At 48.3% G+C, this 23,938-nt stretch overlaps 2 protein-coding genes across 3 annotated transcripts; one reads left to right on the forward strand and one right to left on the reverse strand.

Annotated features, from left to right (window-relative positions):
- Window positions 1-17: 17 nt before the first annotated feature.
- On the reverse strand, window positions 18-14,771 carry BRD8 (bromodomain containing 8). 2 transcript variants are annotated; one of them, XM_033073252.1, is made up of 22 exons: window positions 14,688-14,771; window positions 14,317-14,413; window positions 13,549-13,618; window positions 13,241-13,290; window positions 12,259-12,381; window positions 12,035-12,115; window positions 11,534-11,598; window positions 10,836-10,972; window positions 10,206-10,421; window positions 8,825-8,969; window positions 7,501-7,710; window positions 6,857-7,137; window positions 5,943-6,398; window positions 5,513-5,606; window positions 5,258-5,304; window positions 4,715-4,929; window positions 4,360-4,452; window positions 4,108-4,176; window positions 3,239-3,416; window positions 2,494-2,598; window positions 1,554-1,598; window positions 18-432 (listed from the first exon to the last, which is right to left on the reverse strand). In XM_033073252.1, the coding sequence occupies exons 1-22, from the start codon at window positions 14,704-14,706 to the stop codon at window positions 373-375; spliced, it is 2,856 nt and encodes a 951-aa protein (XP_032929143.1). In that variant the 5' UTR covers window positions 14,707-14,771; the 3' UTR covers window positions 18-372. The 2 variants fall into 2 exon arrangements, with proteins under 2 accessions (XP_032929143.1, XP_032929144.1); XM_033073253.1 differs by lacking the exon at window positions 10,206-10,421.
- A 611-nt stretch (window positions 14,772-15,382) lies between these two features.
- KIF20A (kinesin family member 20A) lies at window positions 15,383-23,909 on the forward strand. Its single transcript, XM_033072839.2, has 18 exons — window positions 15,383-15,544; window positions 15,968-16,057; window positions 16,175-16,294; window positions 16,731-16,869; window positions 16,965-17,152; window positions 17,241-17,385; window positions 18,090-18,290; window positions 18,548-18,659; window positions 18,753-18,824; window positions 19,320-19,463; window positions 19,541-19,706; window positions 19,971-20,135; window positions 20,703-20,842; window positions 20,939-21,041; window positions 21,708-21,915; window positions 22,292-22,383; window positions 22,648-22,785; window positions 23,628-23,909. Exons 1-18 carry the CDS (start codon window positions 15,389-15,391, stop codon window positions 23,898-23,900), a joined length of 2,652 nt encoding a protein of 883 aa, XP_032928730.1. The 5' UTR covers window positions 15,383-15,388; the 3' UTR covers window positions 23,901-23,909.
- The last annotated feature ends 29 nt before the right edge of the window (window positions 23,910-23,938 follow it).

Below are 23,938 nucleotides of genomic sequence, written 5' to 3' on the forward strand. Positions count from 1 at the left end.
AGCACACTGCACACGGGTTTGTTCCCAGATTTTAATATACATCACATTTACACATCACTAGTAAAAATCTGTACACTTCACATTACAGTACATACGAGCCACCAGTTGCTAGCTAACACCAGAACACTGATGAAGCCCAAAACGACTGCCCTAAAACAGGCAGGGGGGCTGGTCTTCCCCTCTGGGGAAGTTTCTTTGGGTTACACATTCTGACAAGACACTGCTTTCCAGAAGGGCAAGTGAAGGTGGTGAACCAGGTCCCAGAAATGGACCTGCAGCTTTTTTTTCCTCCTCCATCAGTTGTTAAGAGCTGCCTGCTCGTACTCCAGCTCCGGCTGCCTGGGATTCTGCTGGGATTTTGTGTCTGCAGCATCATTTCTTCATCTTCATGTCTGCCTCGATGGCGCAGCGCCGCCCTCTGGTGCCTCCGTCCTGCTCACAAGGCAAACAAACACAGTTACACAACCCCACAGGAACGTCCCTCCGGCACAGCAGGAGGGAGGGAGGCAGGCAGGGAGGGAATTCTGCATCTGGCAACAACTTTTCGTGCCTTCCCATCAGGAGAAAGGGAAGCTGTCCCTGCCAAGGCCTGCCTGCAGACCTACCTAAAGCTGGATCTGGACACAGCAGGGTGCTGGGCTTGGCAGCATCTCTGCATTGCTGGAGCCAGGGCAGAGAGAGGCAACACCTCTGGCCCAGACAGATGCTTTTGGAGCCTGAACAGTGCAGGCTTTCTCCTAAGCAGGAGATTCTAGCTTAAGGTGGGAAAAGGAAAACTGCTGACTAACCTACCTTATCAGCTGCTGATCCCTATGGGAAGTGCTCCTCCAGGTGAGTGACCCTGGCACTAGCTCCCTAGATCCTCCACACAGTTCCTTTCCATGAGCACTTGAGCTGAGAGCTTCCTCTGATCCGCTGCCCTCTCTCTCTGGCTGATCTGCTGCCTCTCCTGGAGTACTCCTCTGGCTTTAGATACATATGAGATAAGGACAGCTCTCCATCTTCCTCCTCTCTCTCCTCACAGACTCAGACACTTGGGTCTCCCAGAGGGAATATTTTTCCAAACACTTCCAGATCACCATGGGCACAGAGAAGATATTTCTGCAGAGTCTTATTTGCTTTCTGAACCAGGAATGGATAAAGGACACACAGCTGACTCCTCACTCTCCCAAGACCTTTTGTACTGCCTCGGACATGTGGAAGGGGCAGCTGTATAAACATGAGAGATGCAGGAACTACAGGACTGCACCACTTGGTTTGTCTTCCCACTTACATGGAAAGAAAGCAGGAGAGAAGTCATGGAAAAAAGCAAAAGCAGATGACAAAACAAAAACACTTGGAACCAGAAGAAAAGACTGAAGCCCCACCCGCTCACCCATTTTGAGAACAAGGGACTGAGCTGTCTCTTCTCAGATCACAGTGGTGCAGCCCCCAAGTCAAACACACCCTGCTGCAGCACTAAGGATGCTGTGACAGTGCAGTGATCACCCAGACAAGGAGCAGAGCACCTGGCAGCAGTACTGCAGAACCTGCTGGAGCCTTTCAATACTTACAAAGAGAGAGAGAAGGAAGGCAGGAGAGCCCATTGGGACACTGTCCTGTTAAAAGGCCAAACAGAAGGACTTATCAGGCATCAGCTACGGAAATGCACGCACCACACAGAAGCACTGAGCCCACACACGAGCATAGAGGAACATGTGCCCCACTCCCCTTCCTGCAGGGCGTCAGTCTTATGCAGCAGGAACATAAAAACAGACAAAAAAGAGGGATACTGCGAGAGCCAGAATGCCAGGAAAGGGATATTCCCTCCACAGCCACAGCAAGTTTTCCTGGTCCACCAAACAATTCCTGCTTGGTGCAGCTGTCACTAGAACCAAGCAGGCAGTCCCTGCTGTCAGTGTTGTGTGCACCAGAGAGTACCTGAGATCACTTCATCGTGTTTGCATGTGTCTTTACAGAAGAGAAAAAACACTAACAAACCTTCATTGCTTAGAATTCAAAGGTTCTCTAGCAAACCAGAGGTGACTGATTCCCTGGCTCTAAAACCTGACTAGAAAGTGAAGGATATGGCAATTCCCTTCACCTTTCTGCCATACCACAGAATCACAGAATCTGTGCAGCTGGAGGGGAACCACAAGGATCACTGAGTCCAACTCCCTGCCCTGCAGGCCCATCCCCAAGAGTCACACCTTGTGCCTGAGAGTATTCACACCTCTTCCAATATCCTGCTCATTTCCCTACAGTTTTTTATCAGCTGTTTAAAAACAGTTAATAGAAGTATTTGGATTACAGAAAAAACTCATGAGACCTGCCTCTGGAATGCTGCACAGTTCCAGAACTGAAATCTAATCCACAGACACATTTAAAGAAAATTTGTTGACATGAAGATGATGGTGTGGGAACTTTTGCCTCCTTGTTGTGAGAACTTCATGCAGTGTTTTGGGATTCTTCAGAAGATCCCAAGTGCCCTTGCACAGAGTGCAGCATTCTCACCTTCTCCGAAGCATCCTGCTTGCGAGTGGAGTCTCGCCCCCGCAGGCTCTTTGCACTGATCCCTGACTCTGATGTTTGCATCATCAGTTGTGTGGCCAGAAATTGCTGCAAGGAAACCACACTCTGTTAAGATTGTCAGGCAAAACAAGCTCAGTGAGTGTGTGTCAGTTAACTATCACAGACCACAGGCTGGGAATGATTGGGTCAGAGGCAGTTTCAGTTCCTTGTGTGTTGCTCAGAATAAGTTCCCCAATTTACCTCAGAAGCCACAAGTCCTGAGGAAATACAAAACCCTAATTCAAACTCTGTTAGCCATGCCAGCTGGGACATTCTGCTTCAAAGGATATTTTAAATAGAATAAATTCACAGGGCAGTTTCATGTGCACTTTATATCAACATAAACCAGCACAGCCACCCAAAGAAGCCGTCGCGTCCCCTGTCATTCACTGTTCTTGTTGCTTGTTTCTGTTCCTGAACCACACCCTGGTTCTTGCTGGCCTAAGCATTTCCCTGAAGGAAATTACATTTGAAATTGGTCTGGGATGAACACATAAAAAAATTTTGCTGTGTTAATTTTAACCCACCCACAATTTAGTTCAACACAAACACCTGAGCTGCCATGAGAGAGACGCAGGGAAGGACAGGACCCACTGCACTCAAACACTGGGAGTGAAACTGTGGCCTTACAGCCAGACCTATGGACAGGCAGATGCTCTGTCCTGCACTACTCAGCTCAATGCTTTACCTGGATCTGCTCCAGGACATCTCTCTGCATCTCCACAGCCATGTGGTACACATCATGGTCAGAGCTGTTGTACATCACTGCATTCTGAAACATCAGCATAATGTCCCGCTGGAACTCGGCTGTGGTTCGGATCAGCCCGTTCTCAATGTTCTTTTTGATGGTAGATAAATCCATTGGCCTGTGAAAGAAATGCAGGCAAAATTGCAACAGAAATGCTTAACTCTTTCCCATCTCCTTTGGAAACAGCCCTGGGTCTGTAAGGTGTTTAGTTACAGTGTCTATTTTATTTAGCTAAACAGGCTCTCCCCCCATGGGCTGTGCTGCCCAGCACCAAGGCCTGGGTCAGAAGACACAAGGTGTCCAGCAGTTATCTGGAATGGTAACAACAGCCTGAGAGATCTCTCAGGAGATGAATCTGCCTTCTCCAGGCACCACTGACAGAGAAACCAAGGAGCTAGAGCTGCAGCCACTGAGCTTGAGGTGTTTACAAGAGATTTCAGCAGCTAGCAGGGCATTCTGGTAATTCTTCCAGAAAAGTCCACCATCTGGGACAGTAAAAAATGCTGATTAAAGAACAGCTTTTAGGAATACTCTTGGATAGAAACTGGGAAAAACAGATTAGTTTCACCTTACTGATAAAATGTTCTGTGTAAGTCAGTGTACCTCATGCAAAGTCAGGACTGTGCACAGACATGTGCCTGTTACTGATGATGACTGTTCTTGGGGAAACCTGCTTCTGACTGAATCATGTCAGAAAAAGAATATTTCCAAGTCTGCACAGCAGGCAAAAACTACATTGTTCCTGCCAGAAATCCCTACAAATATGCAAACATGCAGAGTTCTAATGACAGAAGACTGCTCAGACTCACCTCTGCACGATGCTGTGGTAGCCTGGTGCTATGTCATCAGTTACAGGCTGTAAAAAGACATTGGCATACCTGCAGAGAGAAAGAGTGCACTCAGTGCTTGTCCTTGCTGGTAGGTATTTGTTTCACACTCTCCTGTGTATTTGTCTGTAACAATATGATTCATCATCTCCCAAGAGAGATAAGCCTCTGAAATGGGAGAGTGGAGACTTGTCTAGGATTAGTCACCTCTTTCTGCCAAGACATCAAACTCACCTGTGATTAGCAGCTGCTCTCCAGACCAGCATGATGGCTTTCTTCCAGATCTTCTGAGCCTGTATCGCTTCCTGGTCCTCACTGCACACTGAGCTGGGAAGAGAAGAATGTAATTCCTTCAGGAGTCTGATCACTGCCTCAGAGCAGAAAACTCATGGTTTGTTTTATCCCTGACATGCCCACGCTAACCCACGCCAAAGACAGGAGGAAAAAAGCGGGAGCTGGCTGCAGTGCTGTCTGCAATGCTTGCCCTTGTAAGCAAGAGCCAAACAAACCATCAACAAATTCTCCCTTAGGACCCACTCAGCAAACCAGAAATGGGAGTTCTCCAGTCCCTGTGTGCCCTGACACTCACAACTGCGAGGAGGCTGGGCTGCTGGGGATGGAGTCGGCGAGCGCGTGCGACTGCAAGGGCGCGTTGTGGACGCTGAAGCCGTCGTCGCTCTCGCTCACGGGGGGCTCGTTATCCATCTCTGAGAGATACCCCTCACCCTGGTCTTCTTCTTTGGGTTCCTCCAAACTGGCAGCCTCACTGGCACCGTCCTCATCATCCTCCTCACCCTGCCCATCCTGAAACACAGAGTCCATCAGCCGGCACAGCCAGCTACAGCCGGCACTCAGTGCGTCCAAAGCAACACCGGTTCTGTCAGCAAAGTGATTTTCTTGTGAGGCTGCTGACAACTGTATAGGCACTTCCACAAAATCCCAGTCTCCCCAGCCTGCCCTGCTTCTTCCCACAGACCCAGAAGCACACACACAAACACTTTTACATCCTGAAGCAATCTCCCCTTCAGCTGCAGACTGCTCATTTCCCAGCGCAGAAAGCTGAACACAAGCTTTGCCTTTCAGCAGATAGCAGCTAATAAACTCAAGATGACTAAAACCAACTGGGAATTACCTTCATCTGACTCCTAAACAGGGCTTGGGCCTCCTCCTTCATTGACTCTGAAAGAAAGAAAGGCAGAAAGATTGATTCTCCCGAGCAGTCTCTCCTACTAAAGCTCCTGCACCAATGCCTACTGTCCTGCAGTAATGAACACTATTCCTACAGGTATCTTTTCTCCCTCCTCCCCAAAACACCTGAACCAGATAACTAACAACTATCCAGCTAATAATGTTGCATGTAAAAGATTTCCTAGCTGAATTAAGTTACCTGACAGCTCAAATTTGTGCTGAACATCAGCCTGTGAGGAGTCTTCACTCACATTTGGGACTTGTGGAGGGGATGAATCATCATCAGGTGGGGTCTGGAGGGAAGAGAAATGCACAAATCTAGATGTTTGTGTCAGCTTACTTCAGTGAAGGTGTGGGCACATCTCACTCACCCTAACCTAACTCCAGGTTCACTGAGCACCTTCCCAGCAGCAATTGTGCACCTGGGTGGGGGAGATACACAAAGGCACTGCCTAAAGCAGAGCTGCTCTGCACATCAGCAGCCTGACTCCCAGGAAAACAGTCAGTCACACTCACTGAAGGGCCACTTCAACCCAGCACTCATCCTTCCTCTAAACTTTGCTCCTACCTGCCACAACTGCTCCTCTCTTTCCCCACACCAGTTCCAGACAGCCTCTGTGACCACATACCTCTGTCTTCACTGGATTGAGCACTGCATCTTCTCCCTGGGAAGATTCTATCTTGATTTCAGAAGTCTCTCCTGATGTTACAGCTGCTCTTTGATCTTCCTCTATCTCTTGGTTTCTAAGCTCTGGTGTTTCTGTCACTCTTGCAGTTGCTGGTATGGTTTCTTCAGGGCCCAGCTGACTCTGGTCCTGCTCTGCAAGTTCAGTCTTTATTTCTGACCCCAGCTCACTGATGCCCATTAGGTCTCGAATTCCCTTTGCCTCTGGCTCCTCACACTCCAGTCTCTCCTGTTTCACAGTCACAGACACTTGTGGCATCTGAGCCTGTTTCTCATGCTCCTGACGAATTGAATGTTCCCATGGGCCAGGAAGGGTCTGAGGATCATCAGTATCTTCACAGAAAGAAGACAGAGCAGCTTCAACAACTGCTGCATCCAGGACTTCAGGGTGGTCGTCTACCTTTATTGTCAAAACAAACACACAGCTGAGGTCAGAAAGGGGGATTCAAGAAAAGTTCATGGTATTGAGATAATTGTGGAAATCCCAGCTTACTCCATTTACAAAGTTGACTTTTGTAGCCAGATTTATATCACTCCCTGTGGGAGTTTCTCCTGAAGCTTCAGTTTTAGAAGTATGGCACTCCTGGAAAGGATTCTGTGAGCAGTGCTCATCTGTCTGCCAGAAACATGACCCAGACCCTACCCTCCAAGGAAGAAACATTTATTTTTGTACTCTGAAAAAGAGCACCAGTGTCAGACAGGCAGCAGTGCTGTCCTTTCCTATTGATCTGGAAAATGATACATTCTGGAATAGCTAATTCTTGCTAGTTTAAAATAAATTGGTGAACAGCAATCATTTGAGATTAACCCAACTGAATGTGGAGCAAAAGGCAGTGGCACTCTGCCTTTCCCATTTACCTTGTCCTCAATGATGGCTATAATATTCCCAACCGTATCGAAATCCAGCTCTTCCCCCGTATAGGACACTGCAATATCCATTTTTTCAGCCAAATCCAGATCTTCTTTCCCATCCATGCAGTGATCTTTGGAAGATCCAGCAGTGCTGCCAGCTCCAGAAGCCAGGCACTCTTTCTTGATGGAATCAATGATCATTGAGATTTCACTGCTGTCCATGGACACTGTTACAGTATGGGAATCAGACACTGCCTCCATGGAAACACAGGCTTCTGGCTGGCTCACTGCACAAGGAGGAGAGGGACAGTCAGAGACCAAACTGGAGAAGTCCCCACATAAACAAACACTGCAGTGGGTAAGACTAACCACAAGTATCCCAGGCCCACCCACCCCACCACAGCTTAGATTAAAAGATAAATACAGGTTTGCTATCCCACAGAAGAGATAAAGTGAGATTCCAACCCTTGAACCACCAAATCACCAGCACCCCCACCCAGCAAACCCTGCTTAAAACCATCTGTTTACAACCACCCTTTATGGCCAGGATGGTGATAAAGCCCAGCTGAGAGCTGGCAGGGCACTGATCCCATGGGAAGTTCTGCTTTGCAGCAGGATGTGAGCTCTGAGTGCGTAGCTCAGGAACGCACCTGTGGCTACGCTTTCTGCAGCTGCAGCTGGTGGCACAACGGCTGGTGCTGACAGCGTGGGCATCATGACAATAGTGGCCTGGGACACAGGCTCTACTGGGGGTGGCAGGAGCTTAGCTGGAGGCTCGCTGGCAACAGCGGAGAAGGAAGCAAGAGGTGAGGTGAACTGTGCAGGGCCAGCTTCTAAAAGCCGGGAAAGCGTAGGAGCACCTAACAGAGAGTAGAAGGGAAAAGCACATGAGCAAGAAGCAGCCACCACTGAAGTCCACAAAGCCACCACTGGGCTCTTCACTGCCTGGTGGCTTCTTCTGGGAAAAGACATGAAGAGGTATCTATGAAGAGTCCCAAAAGCTCTATAGAGAACCTGCACCAAAAAATGCACGACTCCTGTTGTGTGTGCAGGCTGAGGTGGAATCATGCAGCTACAAAACACTGCACTCACTGTAAGGGCTGGACAGACTAAGCCACACATGCACAGAGATGCCCTTTCCAAAGGCTTATCCCAAAACAATTATGGGAAATCTGAAAAACAGTGCTGAGAGAGCCACACAAGGTAAGCCAAGACAGTCATCACAGGAGCTGGAAGGGAGTGGAGGGGATCTCTTTGCAGGTTTTTCCTGGAGAATTCCTCTTATATCAAAGGTTGCCATTCATCTTAGCTGTGACTTCCAGTATTAATTTACTGAACTGTCTGGACCAAATTAACAGGTCTTAAAAATCCAGATATGGAAAAGGACAGAATATGGAATTCTATATGAATGAATGACATAAATTCTCAGTTGCAGACAATGTGATTAAATCAGGAGGAGCTGAGGAAAAAAAACTTCCTTGGGCAGGTTGCTCTGAAGAAGCCTAGTGCAGTCTTGGACTGTCCCCCTTATCCCCACCCTGTGGAAATTCCTCTGGAGCTGAGTAGTTTAATTTTTAACAGATCTCTAAGGTACAGTAGAGGGAAGGTACATGAGCTTCTCCAGATCCACAGGGAGCTGTGTTTGACATGCTGGGAATCAGATCTAGACCATTTTTTCCCCAATTCCCTGTGAACAAACCCTTTCTTTCTACACTCAAATGCCTGGTATTAGCTGGTGTCAAATCCTGAAAACCAGACTGCATGGATGAGGACTGAATCAAGTCACTCTTTTAAGGATTAGGGTCTTAAAAGGCGGGAGTGAGATACACAGGGGTACAGAAATAAGAATACAACCGACAGAGCAGCCCCCAAACCAGCCAGGCAGGCAGACACCATCTTTTCCCCAAGAAAATTCCCAGAACAGTCTGAAAGTACATCTTAAGGGAGAGCAGTGCAGGGAGAGGCCAAAGTTACCTGAAGCAGCTGGAGATGCAGGGACAGCACCAGGTGCTGACTGCATTTCCCCACTGTGCAGCACTGGAAGGACACTTCCTACCTCCAGCAGCACTCCAGAGCTGTTCATGTGACCAGAAGCCACTGCCATTTCATTTTCACCAACCTGTCAAAGGAGGATGAGACTGAAAACCCTGGAGATACCACCACACCAGTGATTCTCTGCCAGATGTGCAACTCCATGAACAGGACCAGTATTTGGTGTCCCAGTATTTCTTCTGCACTTTTTATTCAGGTTAGTCCCTGCCTGAGGCCCCTCATACAAGTGCAGAACATGACAGTCTGAAACTGTTGCTGTTCTTCAGCTGTGACATAGCTGCAGTGCCACCTTCCTTTGAGGTGAGGTCAAGTGCATCATTTGCTCTATAACAGTTCCAAGACCCCACAATCCTCTACACATATGAGTCTCTCTACACCCTGAGATGGCACAGAAATATCCCTTGAGCTGAGAGAAGCACAAGTACCAACATGGAAAATAATATGATCAAGGCCACACAGTGAACCTATGATGGACCTTGAAACAGATGCAAACCAGCCCTGTTGTTACAAAGAAAACTCAGCCCTCCACAGCCATTATCTTTCCCTGCTCCACTTTATGCTACATCCTGCAAACACAGAATCCACGGAACATTTACCCAAGCTAACAAATAGAAAAAACCCTAAATCTGACTGCTACAAAGAAAAAAGTCAACAGCAACACACCTACTCCATCACACAAGCACTAACCCAGGATCTGTGTCACAAGCAGGCTGATGGCTGCTGTTTCCACACTGGGCTCTGAACAGTGTCAGCATCTCCTCAGACTTCCCCAGTCACTGACACCACAAGTGGGTTCTCATCAGTCATTCTAGCAACTGTCTACAATTAGGAGAAAACTGAAGCACTTCTGTGTAAGTCATAAATGCCATTCAAGGATTCCCTGCTCTTGTACTAAGACACATTAAAAATAGTGAAACACAACTTCCTGCCAAGGTGTAAAGAATTGTGAGCCCAGTGTAGGAATCACCAGGAACAGCTCCAAGGAGGCTGATGGGGATGATGCTGACTAACAAGTTCCCCTCCCTGAGGAGAACAATTTCCTCTAGCAAACCCTGCAACTCCAACTCCTTATGACTGAGGGGACAGCCAGTCCTACGTGCTGCACAAGCCCTGCAGTCCTGCTGGGAAAGGGGCTCATCTCTGCAGCTCACAGGGGTATTTACACCTCTCAGATTATCACTTCTGCTGGGACTCTCACAAAACTGCACATTTTTAAAAATTCTTTGCAGATCTCCCTTTTTCAGTGGGAGAGTCTGGAGCAAATTGTTTGTGTGCTTGCATATATGAGCAGAGAGCTCCATACCAGCCTGGGGCTTGTGGGCAGGAGACTGCCCTTCTTCAGCAGCTCTGAGAGCAGAGGGGAAGGAGGCGGAGTTGCTTTTTGTCCTAGCATCTTTTTCTGGGGTGAATCATCAGTGACTGGGGTCATGGGGGCATCCAGGGGAGCAGAGCCTGGAGGGGTGTCAGGGATTCCAATGAAGGAGGCAACTGGGGTGCTGGGCAATGTCCCTGGCGTGACCTGAGAAAGAGAAAAACCACACTGTTCAAAGCCACACTCCACCACACGGACCAGCCCCACTTGCTGCTTCCCCCAAGAGCATTGATCCAGCACACCACAGACACCTACTCCATTCACTCACTGCCCCTACTCCAGGCATGTGCTTTCACCCTTTCCCTGCCCTGCAGAGCCATTTCCCAGGCACTCACAGACTGCCTGGCCAACCCAGTGATGCCCCTACACAGCCTTTGATCCAGCACTGGATCACCACAGAGAGAGAACAGGATCTCGAGCAGCACTGTCACCAACCACACTACAGCACCTGAAGTCTGCAAAGCAAGGCAAGGGCTTCTCCCCAGGCCCCTTCTCTGTGATGGATGCAGAGCCCCATGTCCCAGGCTGGGCTTTCCCTCCCACCCACAGAAGGATCCTTACCCCTGGACTGGCCTCATCCCCAGCAGGCTGGGACAGATCTCCGAGGGAATAATCCCCGCCCGGGGAGGTGGAGCCAGCAGGAGAACGAACCATCACCCCCGTGAGTCTTCGAGGGGGGTTCTTAATGGCCTGGCGAGCTGGAAGGGAACAGAAACTGAAGTGAAATTCTGGGACTCCATCAAGAGTTACCTTTGACTTTATCCTGAAGAACTTTAAGAGAACAATTCATGTTATAGGGACTTCTTGCACCCCACTAGGCTCAGTTCCCAAATAATACTAACTCTGGGTAATGCACTTCAACTGCAGGTTTCTGTAGCAGTTGGGTATTCAGCACCTCCCACCACCAAATTAAATGTCCCAAGAGTTAGGAAGAACTAAACATTCAGAATAAAAGGCTCTTCCTTTTATCTTCATGACCAGGGGAAACTAAAGGTGTGAAAAGCCTGACATTCTAACACAGAACTCCTTACTAATCCTGCTTTCCCTTGGATACGCCTTTCCCGAAGATTTTGTTCCTTTTTCAGAAGCCTCTGCCTTTTACCCTGTTACAAAACAGTGTTGGAAAGAGAACACAACCTCTCTCTCAGGGTCAAGGAATTCCTCCTGCAGGTCTTAACAAGACTTCAGTATTTTCTAAATGTTCTTATGAATATATGCAATGGTCTGAGGAAAATGGAGGCAGCTCGTTTCCAGCTTACCCTGATAAGCAGCATCTGTAGCCTTCCTCTTGACTTCTGCCTCCTCCTCTTCCATTTTTTTCTTTCTGTATAAAAACCAAAAACCTGCTGTCACAGGGTGTCTCAGTTCCCCTTAATTCCCCCTTCAAAATGTGTTTTACTGATGCCCACCCAGTTATCTCCAGACAACACCAAACCACTCCTGTGGACTCAGGCTCAAACCCCCCAAGGCAAGAAAAAGCCACAGAATGACACAATGGGCAGGAAATTTCACTTCTAGATGATTGTCAAAACAGAGATAGCCAACATGGTTCTGCAAGCCATGGCCAAAGTCTTTACTGAGCAACTCCAAAGGATGTTCCACACCAGCAGGAACATCCCCAGTCCAAGCTAAACCACCCTCAGAGGCCAAAGCATCTGCCCAGCTGCCCCATTTCTCTTAACCCAAACTAGGTGGAACAAGAGATGCTGGACAGAGTGTCAGGAAACTACAAACTCAGAAGAAATAATTAAATAACCCACATCATAATCTCATTGCACAGCTCCTCCAGTCTGTTATCCATGTGTCCGGCCTGGATCAGCTCTGCATCCTTCTTCAGTTGCCTGTAATCAAAAAATCTTTTTACTTTCTGATCACTGAACAGGACACCTGAAGCAGCATTTTCACCCCAGTCACCACCCCACTTGGACTATTTTTCAGGACAGGACTCTCAGGTGTGCAACATTTTAACAGCTCTATCATGTACCTGTATTTTTCCTGTGTTTCTTTAATAATTTTCTTCAACTCCTCAACTCGCTCTGCAGTCAGTTTCCGCACAATAACATCTTCCACGGTTTCCACAACTTCTCCCTTCTCACCACGTTTTCTTCTACAGAGTAAGAGAAAAGAAAAACTCAGAAACTCAGACACAAACCACAAGAAAACCCAGTTCCTCTTTCATAAATGGTTGCTGTCATTTGTGAAATGCTCACACAAAAAAAAATCAACTTCCTCCAATTCTCTAAAATTATATTGGACAGCACAATGTTCAAACAATCTCTTCAGCAAAGTTTTACTAATTCACCCAGGAACAGATCAAAGATGCAAGTCCACTAAAAATTCTCAACCTGAAAATAATCCTTCCACTTGAACAGAAAATCCTTTTCTCCCCAAGAAGAAACATCTATTTTTGTCTTCACTAACTCTACAAAGCCCTTTGATTTTGCAATTCTTGTGCTGAAGATTAGTCACAAACAAATCAGTCGCACACAATTACCACTTTTAAACATCCCATCTCTAAATTACTATCATGTGAAGTCCCCAAACAAAATGCCTGGAATTAGGAGCAGTAAATAACTGGTATCACAGAGCTGTAGTGATAACACTGATAAGAAAATTCTAAGAAACCACTGAAACAGTGACAAATATAGAATATCTTCCTTCTCACTCCTTTTCTTTACTACCTCTATGCTGAATGATAAACTGATGTGTAAAGCTCCTGATCAGTAAGACTACCATGCAGTGTTTTATTCCAGCCAAATAAATATTATCTTTCCCATCTGACAAACCCTGATCCCACTGTCCCACAATAGCTATTCCACCTGAATTTTCTCATTCTGAAATGCTCCTTTTGGGAGGAGTTGCTTGGGGGAGACAGTAATTTAACAGTGACAAGAACTTTGCTGTAAGGACCCAGGAGTCCCCCCTCAGCTGCTGCAGGCTGTGCTGGGGTCACACTTTGTACTCACTTAGGGGTCTCCGTGGTCTCCAAGAGCTCTGAGTACTGAGATGCACAGTGCTGAGAAGAAACAAAGCATGTCAGAGGACAATCTGCTTGCCCAAACAGCAAGACACACCAAAATACAATGACATCCACAAAGTCCCAAGGTAAGGAATTTCACAAATTAATCACATGCCTGGTGAAGAATCTATTAGTCTTACTCAGTAACTGAGTACTGGATAAAGCACAGAACAATTAATCCTTATTTCATCCTCAATATGGTATTTCTGATCATGCAAAGATTTGGTGTCTGAGATTCAAATGTCAGTGTCTTACCTTTTGGGAAAACCAGTCAGGTGGGCGTCCTGGCTCTGCAAAAGGTTTGATGGCTCTGCTGACTGAGACCCTGTGGGAGGGAAATGGCAATTCACCATTAGCTTACCTTCTCCCCCAATCCACATCCAGAGAAAAGATGAAAACCTCTCTTGATATCATTGAATAACCCTGCTAAACATGATAAATTCATCAAGGAGTTGTACAAGTCTCAAAAATATTTCCCTGCTTCTAAATAAATGGTTAATTCCCTCCTTTGCTTTGAAAAGCAAGTTTCTTGCATCTGGTTACGTGACTACATTTCCGCAAAAGCCTTACTAAAGTGAAAAAAAATACAGTAAAAAGGAGCCATAGGTTCAGTGCACAGGAATCTTTTACTGAATGTCTTTGTTGTCCACAACAAAGCTCATCTAATTATGAACAGAATTATAGAATAGGTTGGGAAAGACCTTAAAGATCATCTTGTTCCAAGCCCCTGCCATAGGCAGGGACATTTTCCAAACCTTCTCTCTCTCAGTCCGAAGCCATTCCCCCTTGGCCTGACACTCCGTGTTCTTGACCAAAGCCCCTCTCCAGCTCTCATCACTCTTTATTTTGATTAACACACCTCTACTTTTACACAGTAGTTACCAAGGCAACAAAATGCCTGTCCGGGTACACCTTTAACACCTCTCACTCCCCATCTCTGTTCTGAACAGAGGCAGCAGCGCGACAGCCCCGTGCCGTGCCCCGCCGCTCTGCACATGCCGCCCGCCTTCCCCGCTCCCGTACCAGTTCTGGTCGCCGCTGCGCATGACGGAGGAGGCCAGGCAGAGCTTCTCGCGGATGGACCAGGGCTCGGTGGGGCCGGCGCTCAGCAGTTTGTGCTCTGCGGGACAGGGCAGACGTACACAGGGGTAAGCGCCCGGGCGCACCGGGACTCGAACCCGCGGCTCCCACGCTGGCTCCGCCCCTCTCGGACTTTTTGGCCCCGCCCCTCCCAGACCCCTTGGGCCCGCCCCACCCCGCGCCACCGCTGGTTATTCCCGGGAGGGTCCTTCTCAACCGCTCCGTTCTCTTCGGGCCATTCCCCTGCCCCTTCTCCTCCCCAGCCCCGCCGCCGCTCGCTCCCCGCCGCGTCTCCCGCCCTGCCTCGCACTCACTCCCAGGCCCCGCCGCCATCTTCCCCGCCCGGCCCTTAGGGCGGCAGGGGCGGCACCGCGCGCAAAGCCCGCCGGGAGGCGGCCGGGCGCGGCCACGCCCCCCTCTCCCTGTGCGCGCGCGCGCGGCCGGCCGGTTGCCCGGGCCCCGCCCCCTCTGCCCCAACGGCGGGCGCTGATTGGCTGCGGGGCGCGCGTGCCGTGCTCCCATTGGCGGAGCGGGCGGGCAGCGAGGTTTGAAACGGCGAGGGGCGGCGAGGGACGGCGTGAAGGGTGACCGGGCTGGAGCAGGGAGAGGGGCGGCCGGCGGTGATTGTGGTTCCCTGTGCGTGCGGCCAGACCCCGCGTGCTGCTGCGGTGTGTGGGGGTGGAGGGTGAGTGTAGGTTTGGGGGTGTCCTATGCGGTGGGGTCTGTTTGGTACTGTGTGTTAAAGGGGTGTAGAGGTGTGTGCAAAGGGGTTCTGTATGGTGCTCGCATGTCCAGCGGTTGAGTTTAGAGTCCTGGGTAGTGTTTGTGTGTGCACGGGCTGTGTCCGGGTTCTGTGGTTTCCCCGTGTGTACATTTGCAAGCAGCACCCTTGTGTGTGGGGAGAGTTCCAGGCATGTTTGTGGGATTGATGGATGTGGCTGGGGGTTGCATGCACGGGTTGCTGTAACATCGCCCTGTCCTGTGCCCTTTCTCCCCAGGAGCCGTGTGAGGCACCATGGCACAAGCACTCGCCTCCCCAGGGCTGTTTTCTGACGATGAAGCTGCAGCCTCCCCTGTGCTCGAGTCCACAGCAGCAGGGTTTGGGGCTGACGTGCGCAAGGACCTGCTGCAGGAGTTCTCTGCCATCTCCCCAAACCTGGAGGGCGCTCAGGTGAGGTTGGGGCTCTTCTGCCACAAACAGCGCAGAGTTGTCACTCGTGGCTGCTGTTCTCTGCACAAAGGTGATGAGATGCAGGAAAAACAGAGGCTCTTCAGAAGAGGCAGGAACAAATATTGCATTGAGGGGAGCAGTGGGCAGCAAGTGCCTCTTGGGGTGATGCTTGGTTTTGGTGCCAGGCCTTCAGCTTGTTGGTCTGATTCATTAGATCAAACAAAAAAAAAAAATGCTGGTGTGCTTGGAAATGCCTGAGAAAGCTTCTGGCACTGCTGGTGATTTTGGAGCCAGAGAAGCTCCTCAGCACTAGCAGCATAGCCAACATGTGTGTTCCATACTGTGGTTCCTGTTAAGTGTTCCCGTGGGGGGTTGTGTGCTGCCTCTCTGGCTGCCATATTTAACTTGTGCTGATTCCTGCAGGCTGTAGCTGAAGACAATAATGGAAAATTAAAAGTGTACCTCAGAGTTCGACCTCTGAAATCTACAGAAGTGGAAAAGGGTGAAGACCAGGTGAGACACTGAGTGAAGCAGCATCTGAGCTGGCTGTGTACCTGCTGGGAGATGCTGTTCTCCCTTGCTGTCTGTCCTCCTGTATGCCACTGCAATGATGGATTTTGTGTTCTTTAGGGCTGTGTCTGTATTGAGAACTCAGAAACCCTTGTTCTAAAAGCCCCAAAGAATTCCTTCACCATGCGGAGCACGGAGCGAGGAGTGGGACATGCAGTGCACAGATTCTCCTTCACCCGGGTAGGTAGCTGGGACAAACAACACATCTGGAAGTGATTTGAACTTAAACCAGCCTTGCAGCTTGAAAAGCAGTTTTATTCATTTCCACTGACCCCCAGGCACTGCCTGAACTCTGCACTCTTGTGCAGTCCCTTCTACTTCGGGTTTTAGTTGCTGTTTTATTAGTTTTCTTCTTTCTAAGCTGATTCCAACAACTCTTTTTTGGCAGCAGATAGCAAACTCCTGTTCATGAGGCTCTAAACAGACTAGGGGCTGCAGTGATATGTTATTGGATAAAACAACTGAGCAATTTATTTTTGTAGGGGGCTCAGCTGGAATTGCTGATGGGTCTTGCTCAGTGCAGGGAACAAAGGACCATGTAATATCACTTGAACAACCATCAGCAAAGGATAGGAGAGATCTACATGAAGCCATTTTTCCCGTGTCTTGTTTGCAGATTTTTGGACCAGAGGTGGGGCAGAAATTGTTCTTCGATGAGACAATGAAGCAGGTGGTGAAGGATGTGCTGAGTGGGCAGAACTGTCTGGTTTACACCTATGGCATCACCAATTCAGGGAAGACTCACACCATTCAGGGTAAGGAAAGCACCAGCTGTTGTGGGGCCTGTTGAAGGAGTTGTTTTCTGTCTTCTGCCCCTGAATCCTCAGCTTTGCTGCTGTTCTTCCTGCAGGCACCACCCAGGATGGGGGGATTCTGCCTCGCTCTTTGGCAACCATCTTCAACAGTGTGGGGGACCGGCTGTACCAGGCCATGGACCTGAAGCCTGTCCTCTCCAACGAGGTGACCTGGCTGGACAGCAGGCAGGTGCGGCAGGAGGAGACCAAGAAGCAGATGATGCTGCAGGGGGGTCTCTGGGAGGTAAGCATGGGGCCTCTGGAGCTCAATAACAAGAGGTGAGGGGTGGTATCACACTACATGCATGCTCCTGTTTGTTGTTTCCTTCAAGGAGGAGCTGCTAACGCCACTGAAGAGGAGTCACAGTGCTGAATCTCAGCTCCAGGCCACCACCAGTGGCAGTTTTGACAGTGGAGTTGCTGGCCTGTCTTCATCCAGCCAGCTCACCAATCGTTCAGACCTCAGCCAGACAGAAGGTATTTCTGGAAGCCTCTTGTGTACTACCTGATTCTTTTTGCTGGAGGATGGGGGAAGAAAAGGGTGATGGCTGTTTGGATGCTGTTGTTGGGTAAGGGAGCAAAGGTGCTGTAGCCTGACAGATTTTCTTTCTGAAAGATGTCATGTCAGAAGAACTCTGTGCTTATATTTTGCTAGTATCAGAAGAATTCACCACTCCATAATAACCAAGACTTGTGAAATGAACAATTACTTGACACTTGCTCACTTTATCCAAGGAATGTGGTTATTGAGCAGCTGATTGCTGTGAGATGGGGATTGCTGGGAAGCAGGATGCCAAAGTGACAGGCTGCACTGACTATCAAACCCAGGAACTACCAGCTACTTAGGTATCCAGAAACACGGAGTGATTGAGATAACAAGGACTTCAGTTATGCTGGAAAGAATTCATGTTTGAACTATCTTGTAATTGTCAAATCAAAATTGAGTATATAAAAGTCCTTAGAGCAGGTGATAGTGTTAAAGGAAACTTTAACTGTCTTACTGGGGTTGGGGATTAGAATAGATACAAATGAGAGGAGGTAAATAGAAGGATTTGTTTCTAGGGTGGTTTTGCTTGCTCAATAAAGTATCTCACTCTAGAGCTAACTCATTTTGGTTGGACCCGTGAAAAGCTGCAGTCATGATTTGTTTTCCCCTTTTTTTTTTTTTTCTTTTTCCCCAGAACCAGGCCCTTGCTGGGCTCACTTGGATCGCATTTCACTCCCCAGCACAGAAGATGTGCAGTTTTCCATCTGGGTCTCCTTCTTTGAGATCTACAATGAGCTAATCTACGACTTGTTAGAACCAGCTCTACCTGGGCAGAACCGCAAGCGGCAAACACTGCGGCTCTGCGAGGACCAGACTGGCAACCCCTATGTGAAAGGTAGATTTACCTGCAGGAGGGGTTTAGTGGCCTGCTAGGAAGCCTTTAGGATTGAGTGGGTGGGTGGCTTAGCAGTGATGTGCTGGAGAGCCCCACAGAGAACTTTGATGTCAGGATTTACAGGATTGTCAAATTTGTTGATGTCAAGGATATGCAATGGTGAAGCTGGGGCTGAGATAAGTTTTCTGCCAGAGATAAGTTTTCTGGTTTTCTGCCAATCTCCCAACTGCTGTGCCCAATGTATACTTGCTTTCCAGATCTGAACTGGATCAATGTCCGGGATGCTGATGAGGCCTGGAAGCTCCTGAAACTGGGACGCAAAAACCAGAGTTTTGCGAGCACCCAGATGAACCAGAACTCCAGTCGCAGGTCTGAAGGGGGAGGGATTGGTTAGGCAGAAATGCAATTCTGAGGGGCTTTTAAAGTTTGCTTTTTAATTATTTTTTGCATGTTTCTTTACAGTCACAGCGTGTTCTCTATTCGGATTCTGCACTTGCAAAGAGGTGGCAGTGAAGTTGTTCCAAAAATCAGCGAGTAAGTTTTGTTGTTTTTAGGATTTGGGGTAATCTCAACTTCCCTGCTCATTGGTTGAAGGCTGGGGTAGAGGAAGTATCTTGATGGTGTTGTTGAAAAGTGCTTGGAAGGAATAAATGCTCCCAGTGCAAAGTCTTGGAACTGACAGGAGTTGGAGGAGTACCACAAGGTACAACTTGAGGTAGTTCTCAGGCTTTCTGAGTGAAAGTAAATGTGAGCATCCTTACCCATGCAGCAGGGCTGATTTGAGTGCAGCTGGTGCCTGTTCCTGAAAAGTGGTTTTTCTGAAGACTGGCAAAGGATTTTTGAAGCTGACACTTCGAAACTCATTTTGCTGTTACTTTGTGTAACGCCTACACTTAGGGCAGGGCAGGCCCTTCCATCTCTCAACACCCCAAAAGAACTGGGACTGTGACTGCAGGGTGTCTGAACTGTAAACCTGATCTGGCAGGACAAGCCCTGTAAGTGATGTGAGTATCACTGTGTTTCCCTCAGGTTATCCCTGTGTGACCTGGCAGGGTCCGAGCGCTGCAAGGACCAGAAATGTGGGGACCGAATGAAAGAAGCCAACAACATCAACACCTCCCTGCACACCCTGGGCCGCTGCATCACCGCCCTCCGCCAGAACCAGCAGGCCAGGTGAGTATCCACACCTCCAGAGGGAGGCTGTGGGGTTTTTTTTTTGCCTTCCCACTCACACTGTGTCTCTCCCACAGGACAAAGCAGGCGGTGGTTCCGTTCCGGGACAGCAAACTGACCCGTGTGTTCCAGGGCTTCTTCACCGGGCGTGGGCACTCCTGCATGATTGTCAACATCAACCAGTGTGCATCCACCTATGATGAGACTCTGCACGTGGCCAAGTTCTCAGCCATTGCCAGCCAGGTGAGTAACACACACTGGGATTGTGGCATGGTCAGGGTAGTTTGGGTTTCTCCTGTTTCTGTGGGACTCGGCCCCTTCACACCACAAAGAGAGGAGGGTATGCTTGTACATCTTCCCTATGCTTCTCCAGTGGTTATTACCTCCAGAGTATTTCCAGATTCTGTTAAACTGAAAGGGCTGACAGGTTGCAGAGAGGGGCTGTGTTCCAAGACTACACAGCTTCCAGGCTTTGCAGACTGATAATGGTGGTCTTCTCTCCTTCAGCTTGTTCAGGCACCTCCCACAAAGCTGGGACTTCCATCCTTGCAATCCATCATCAAAGAACACAACAGGAGAACCAGCCAGGGTCCAGAGGCAGAGTCAGAGGAAGAAGTGGAATCAGAAGAAGACACTAACGATGAGGGAGATGTCTCCATGTATGAGAAGAAGGTGGGCTGTGATTTGTTTTATTTGTTTATTTATTTATGTGGATGTAAGGTCAAGAACATGACTGTTGGCTTCGGCCTGGGGAGCTGGGTTAGGAGCTCAGCACTATGCCAGGAGAACGACACAGAACCTCAGAAGGATACAGGACCCAGGCAATTGGGATTAAAAACATTCCACAGTTGGTCTAAATCTGATACATGTGCTGAATTTGGAAGCACTTTGTCATCTGTGGAATAATGGCAGTAACAGTGCAAGTACAAACCTATAATTCCTTCTCTGCAAGAGAAATCTAGAAAACATGCAGAACAAGAGGCTAAATGGGGGAAAAATAGTCAAACTTCCTGGATACTCAAAGCAGGCAGCTGGGATAGCTGAAGGATCAATATGAAGTCATATCCCTAGAAAGACTCAAGCTGTCATGTGTGAAGGTAGAAAATCCTGGCAACTTGTCTAAGTGACTAAACCCTTAAATCTAGATCACTGCACCCTGCAGACATGGCATCACCTAGTTTAGTCCAGGTCTTAACTCTGTTGTGCAGTGTGGGCAGTGGAGCTGTGTCCCTCTTGCAGGACTTGCTGCGTGTGGTCGAAGCTGCGCGAGAGCTGCTGGTGCAGGAGCGGCAGAAGAAGCTGCAGCTCGAGGTGCGCCTGCGTGAGGAGATCTGCAACGAGATGCTGGAGCACATGCAACAGAAGGAGCAGTGGTGGAGGTACAACCTGTGCTGGTCTCCCTCCCTCTGCTCAGGATGAGCTGCAGCACCAAGAAGTGCCAGATCCTGACATGGAATTGGTTGTTCTCTTTGTAGCCAACACGTGGATGCTCAGAGAGAGCAGCTGGAGGAGCTGTATGAGGGTAAAATGAGCATCCTGAAGGAGTTACTGACTGACCACTACCAGGAGAAGATGCAGGTTTGTTCAGGGCAATGCAGTGACATCAGGAAAGTGGCAGTTGGTTGGGAGGGGACTCTGGGTACTTGAGTCTAGGAAGATCATTATGCAAAGTGAAAGATTTTGCTTTCTGGGGTATTTTTGGTGATGTTATTTCATCTCTTGATCCACAATTTTTGCTTCTCCTTCATCTCCTCCTTTGTAGCCCACCAGGCTTCCTAATTTTGAACACTCATTCTGGAAGCTAATGTACAACCACCCTGACTCATCCATTTGTTCAACATGATTCTCTTCCCCCCTTAATCTTTTTACTAATGGCTTGATTTGGACTCTTCAGAGTCACACAAGTTGTGTGAATTTCTCTTCTTGCTCTTAGTTGTGATGACGGTTATGGACCTGCCCATATTTTCATGCCTATGGCATTTGAGTGACCTTGAGGACTTGTTATAATGAGTGCCCTGAGGATGACAACTCTCAAAACAATCCCTCCTCTTTGGAGCCTGTAAAAAAGCAGTTAAGGTTCCCAAGAAGTGGGTTTGCTATACTCACTTAAAAGGACCTTAAAGGCTGAGTTTGATGTGTCAAGTGTGGGATTGAGAAATTCGCCAGGAATAAAGACATAGAAAGTTTCAGAGAAGTTGTGCTATGAAAATCTTGTTGACTTTCTGAACAAACTTCCTTTCTCAGGAGCGTGACGAGGAGATTTTGGAACTCAAAGCTGCTCTGCAGGAGACCAAACAAAAACTGGAGAGCCTGGATACCAAGCAAAAGGACTCAGAGCAAAGTGTTCGTCGATCCAAGCGAGTGGCCACCTCGTCTGCTCTGCAGCAGGAGCTGGCAGACACCAAAGCCAGGCTGGAGCAGTGTCAAAAGGAGTTGAATTCCACGAGTGCAGGTACAGCAGCAATGCTGCACTGTGCTAAGAGATCCTTGTGCAGGGTTAGAGAGACCTTCTGCAGGGTACATTGGATTCAGACACCCTCAAAACACTATTTGAATTGTAGGTGGCAGGAATAATGTGCTGTGTGGGCAGTTTCACTTCATTTTCACAGGAAAATGGACTTCAGGGCAGGATAATCTTTCCATTCAAATTCTTAAGCCCCTTTGTCTAAGTGAATGGGAGAAGCCTGGAATGTTTGTGCCTTTCTGCACAAACTCAAAAGGTCTTTCTAGCTTGCCTGTGGCAGCTTGTCTCAAGGGAAGTCCTGAACTTCAGGAATACTGAAAGCTGATCACTGTCCTGTTGCTCACTACTTTTTGTCTCTTCTTAGAGTTGCGCAAGTACCAGAAATTAGTGGAGCCACCTCCCTCTGCCAAACCCATCACTATGGATGTGGACAGGAAACTGGAGGATGGACAGAAGGTAACTCCAGTTCTGTGTTACAGAAAACAACATTTGCAGGGCAAAGTGGTTTCCAGCTTAAACAGTGTTTGGGGCTGCTGTTTTCCCGGTTTTTAAACAAATGAAATGGATTTGTTGAACTTAAGAGAGTTGTTGAAGGTTGTGGTACCAGTGATCACTCAGATGGGATCTTCCCTCAGTGCTGCATGTCTGAATTTCCTTGGAGTGGCTTTGTTTGCAGAGCAGTGCCAAAAGCAGCTGTTGCATTAACCCTCTCTCTTCCAGAATGTCAGATTGCTGCGTTCCGAGTTACAAAAAATTGGGGAATCTCTCCAGTCTGCAGAGCGGGCGTGCTGCCACAGCACAGGGGCAGGGAAGCTGAGAGAAGCCCTGGGCACGTGTGATGACATCCTGGCAAGACAGGTGATGTGTCTGCTTTGGGGTGGGTTGCATGGGGGAGAGAGGGGTTTAGTCTGTGCTTTACCAAATCAGAGCAACCAAAGTTTTTGCTGCCGCAAATAAAAATTATTTATTTGCTAGTACATATTTTGATTTTTTTTTAGTGTTTTTTTTCTTTCAGTGGCTGAGTCAGTTGTGTATTTACCTCTCCAAAGGAGACCCAAATTGTTACTCTTCAGTTAACTGGCAGCCTGCACTTAAAGTTAGGAGAATTCAGTTTTCATTTCCTTATCCACTCCATCACAGTTGCCATGGCAGCACATTTGCAGCAGGATGGAGTCAGCTTTGTCCCACCCTAACTGTTCCTATGTATTACTGAACTGCTACTCTGTTGACAGTAGAAACTTTTATGCATGGTCTTTATTTAGAAGAGTTAGTGAATTTTGGCAAAAGGCAGTTTATCCTCCTCAGTTCACAGTAAGCAGGGAGTTTAGACAACTTGTCATTGTACCTGATGGGAGCCCACAAGAAAGCTGGAGAGGCAATTTTTGTATGAGCAGAGAATGACAAGACAAGGGGGAACAGCTTCACACTGAGGTTTAGATTAGATATTAGGAAAAAATTCTTTACTGTGATGGTGCTGAAGCACAGAAAACACATTTCCTAGAGAAGTGGTGGCTGCTCCATCCCTGGAAGTTTTTAAGGCCAGGTTGGATGGGGCTTGGAGCAATCTGGGATAGAAAAAGCTGCAGAGAACAAGAGGATCTTTCAGGTCTGTTCCAACTAGGACTGGGCTTTTCTTTCTATGATTCAACATTTTAATATATTTGTATTAAAAAAAAAAAATCTTGCCTTGCCTTCCTCAGGACCAGACCCTGGCAGAGCTGCAGAACAACATGATGCTGGTGAAGCTGGACCTGCGCAAGAAGGCAGCCTGCATTGCTGAGCAGTACCACACCGTGCAGAAGCTGCAGGCGCCGCCAACCTCTGCCCTCAAGAAACGATTCTGTGCCAACAGGGAAAACCTGCAGCCCAATCAGCCTCCTGGCAAAAAGCCCTTCCTGCACAACATCCTGACACGTTCAGCCACCCGTCCTGTGGCTGCCAGAGGGTGGCAACTTCGCTCAGTTGCTCTATGACTTTTCAAAAGGAGGTCCCTGCCCCGCTATTACTGGAA

The sequence above is a fragment of the Catharus ustulatus genome, chromosome 15, assembly GCF_009819885.2.
Source record: "Catharus ustulatus isolate bCatUst1 chromosome 15, bCatUst1.pri.v2, whole genome shotgun sequence".
Lineage (NCBI taxonomy): Eukaryota > Metazoa > Chordata > Aves > Passeriformes > Turdidae > Catharus > Catharus ustulatus.

Bases quoted from the DNA above. Each gene is read 5' to 3' on its own strand.
- KIF20A (XM_033072839.2), top strand. From the start codon at position 15,389: ATGGCACAAGCACTCGCCTCCCCAGGGCTGTTTTCTGACGATGAAGCT. The intron at 17,386-18,089 runs GTATTTCTGGAA...CTTTTTCCCCAG, and splicing joins AGACCTCAGCCAGACAGAAG to AACCAGGCCCTTGCTGGGCT. The intron at 19,464-19,540 runs GTGAGTATCCAC...TCTCTCCCACAG, and splicing joins CGCCAGAACCAGCAGGCCAG to GACAAAGCAGGCGGTGGTTC.
- BRD8 (XM_033073252.1), bottom strand. The intron at 5,305-5,512 runs GTAACTTAATTC...TCTTTCTTTCAG, and splicing joins GCACAAATTTGAGCTGTCAG to AGTCAATGAAGGAGGAGGCC. The intron at 1,599-2,493 runs GTGAGAATGCTG...GCCTTTTAACAG, and splicing joins AGCAGGATGCTTCGGAGAAG to GACAGTGTCCCAATGGGCTC.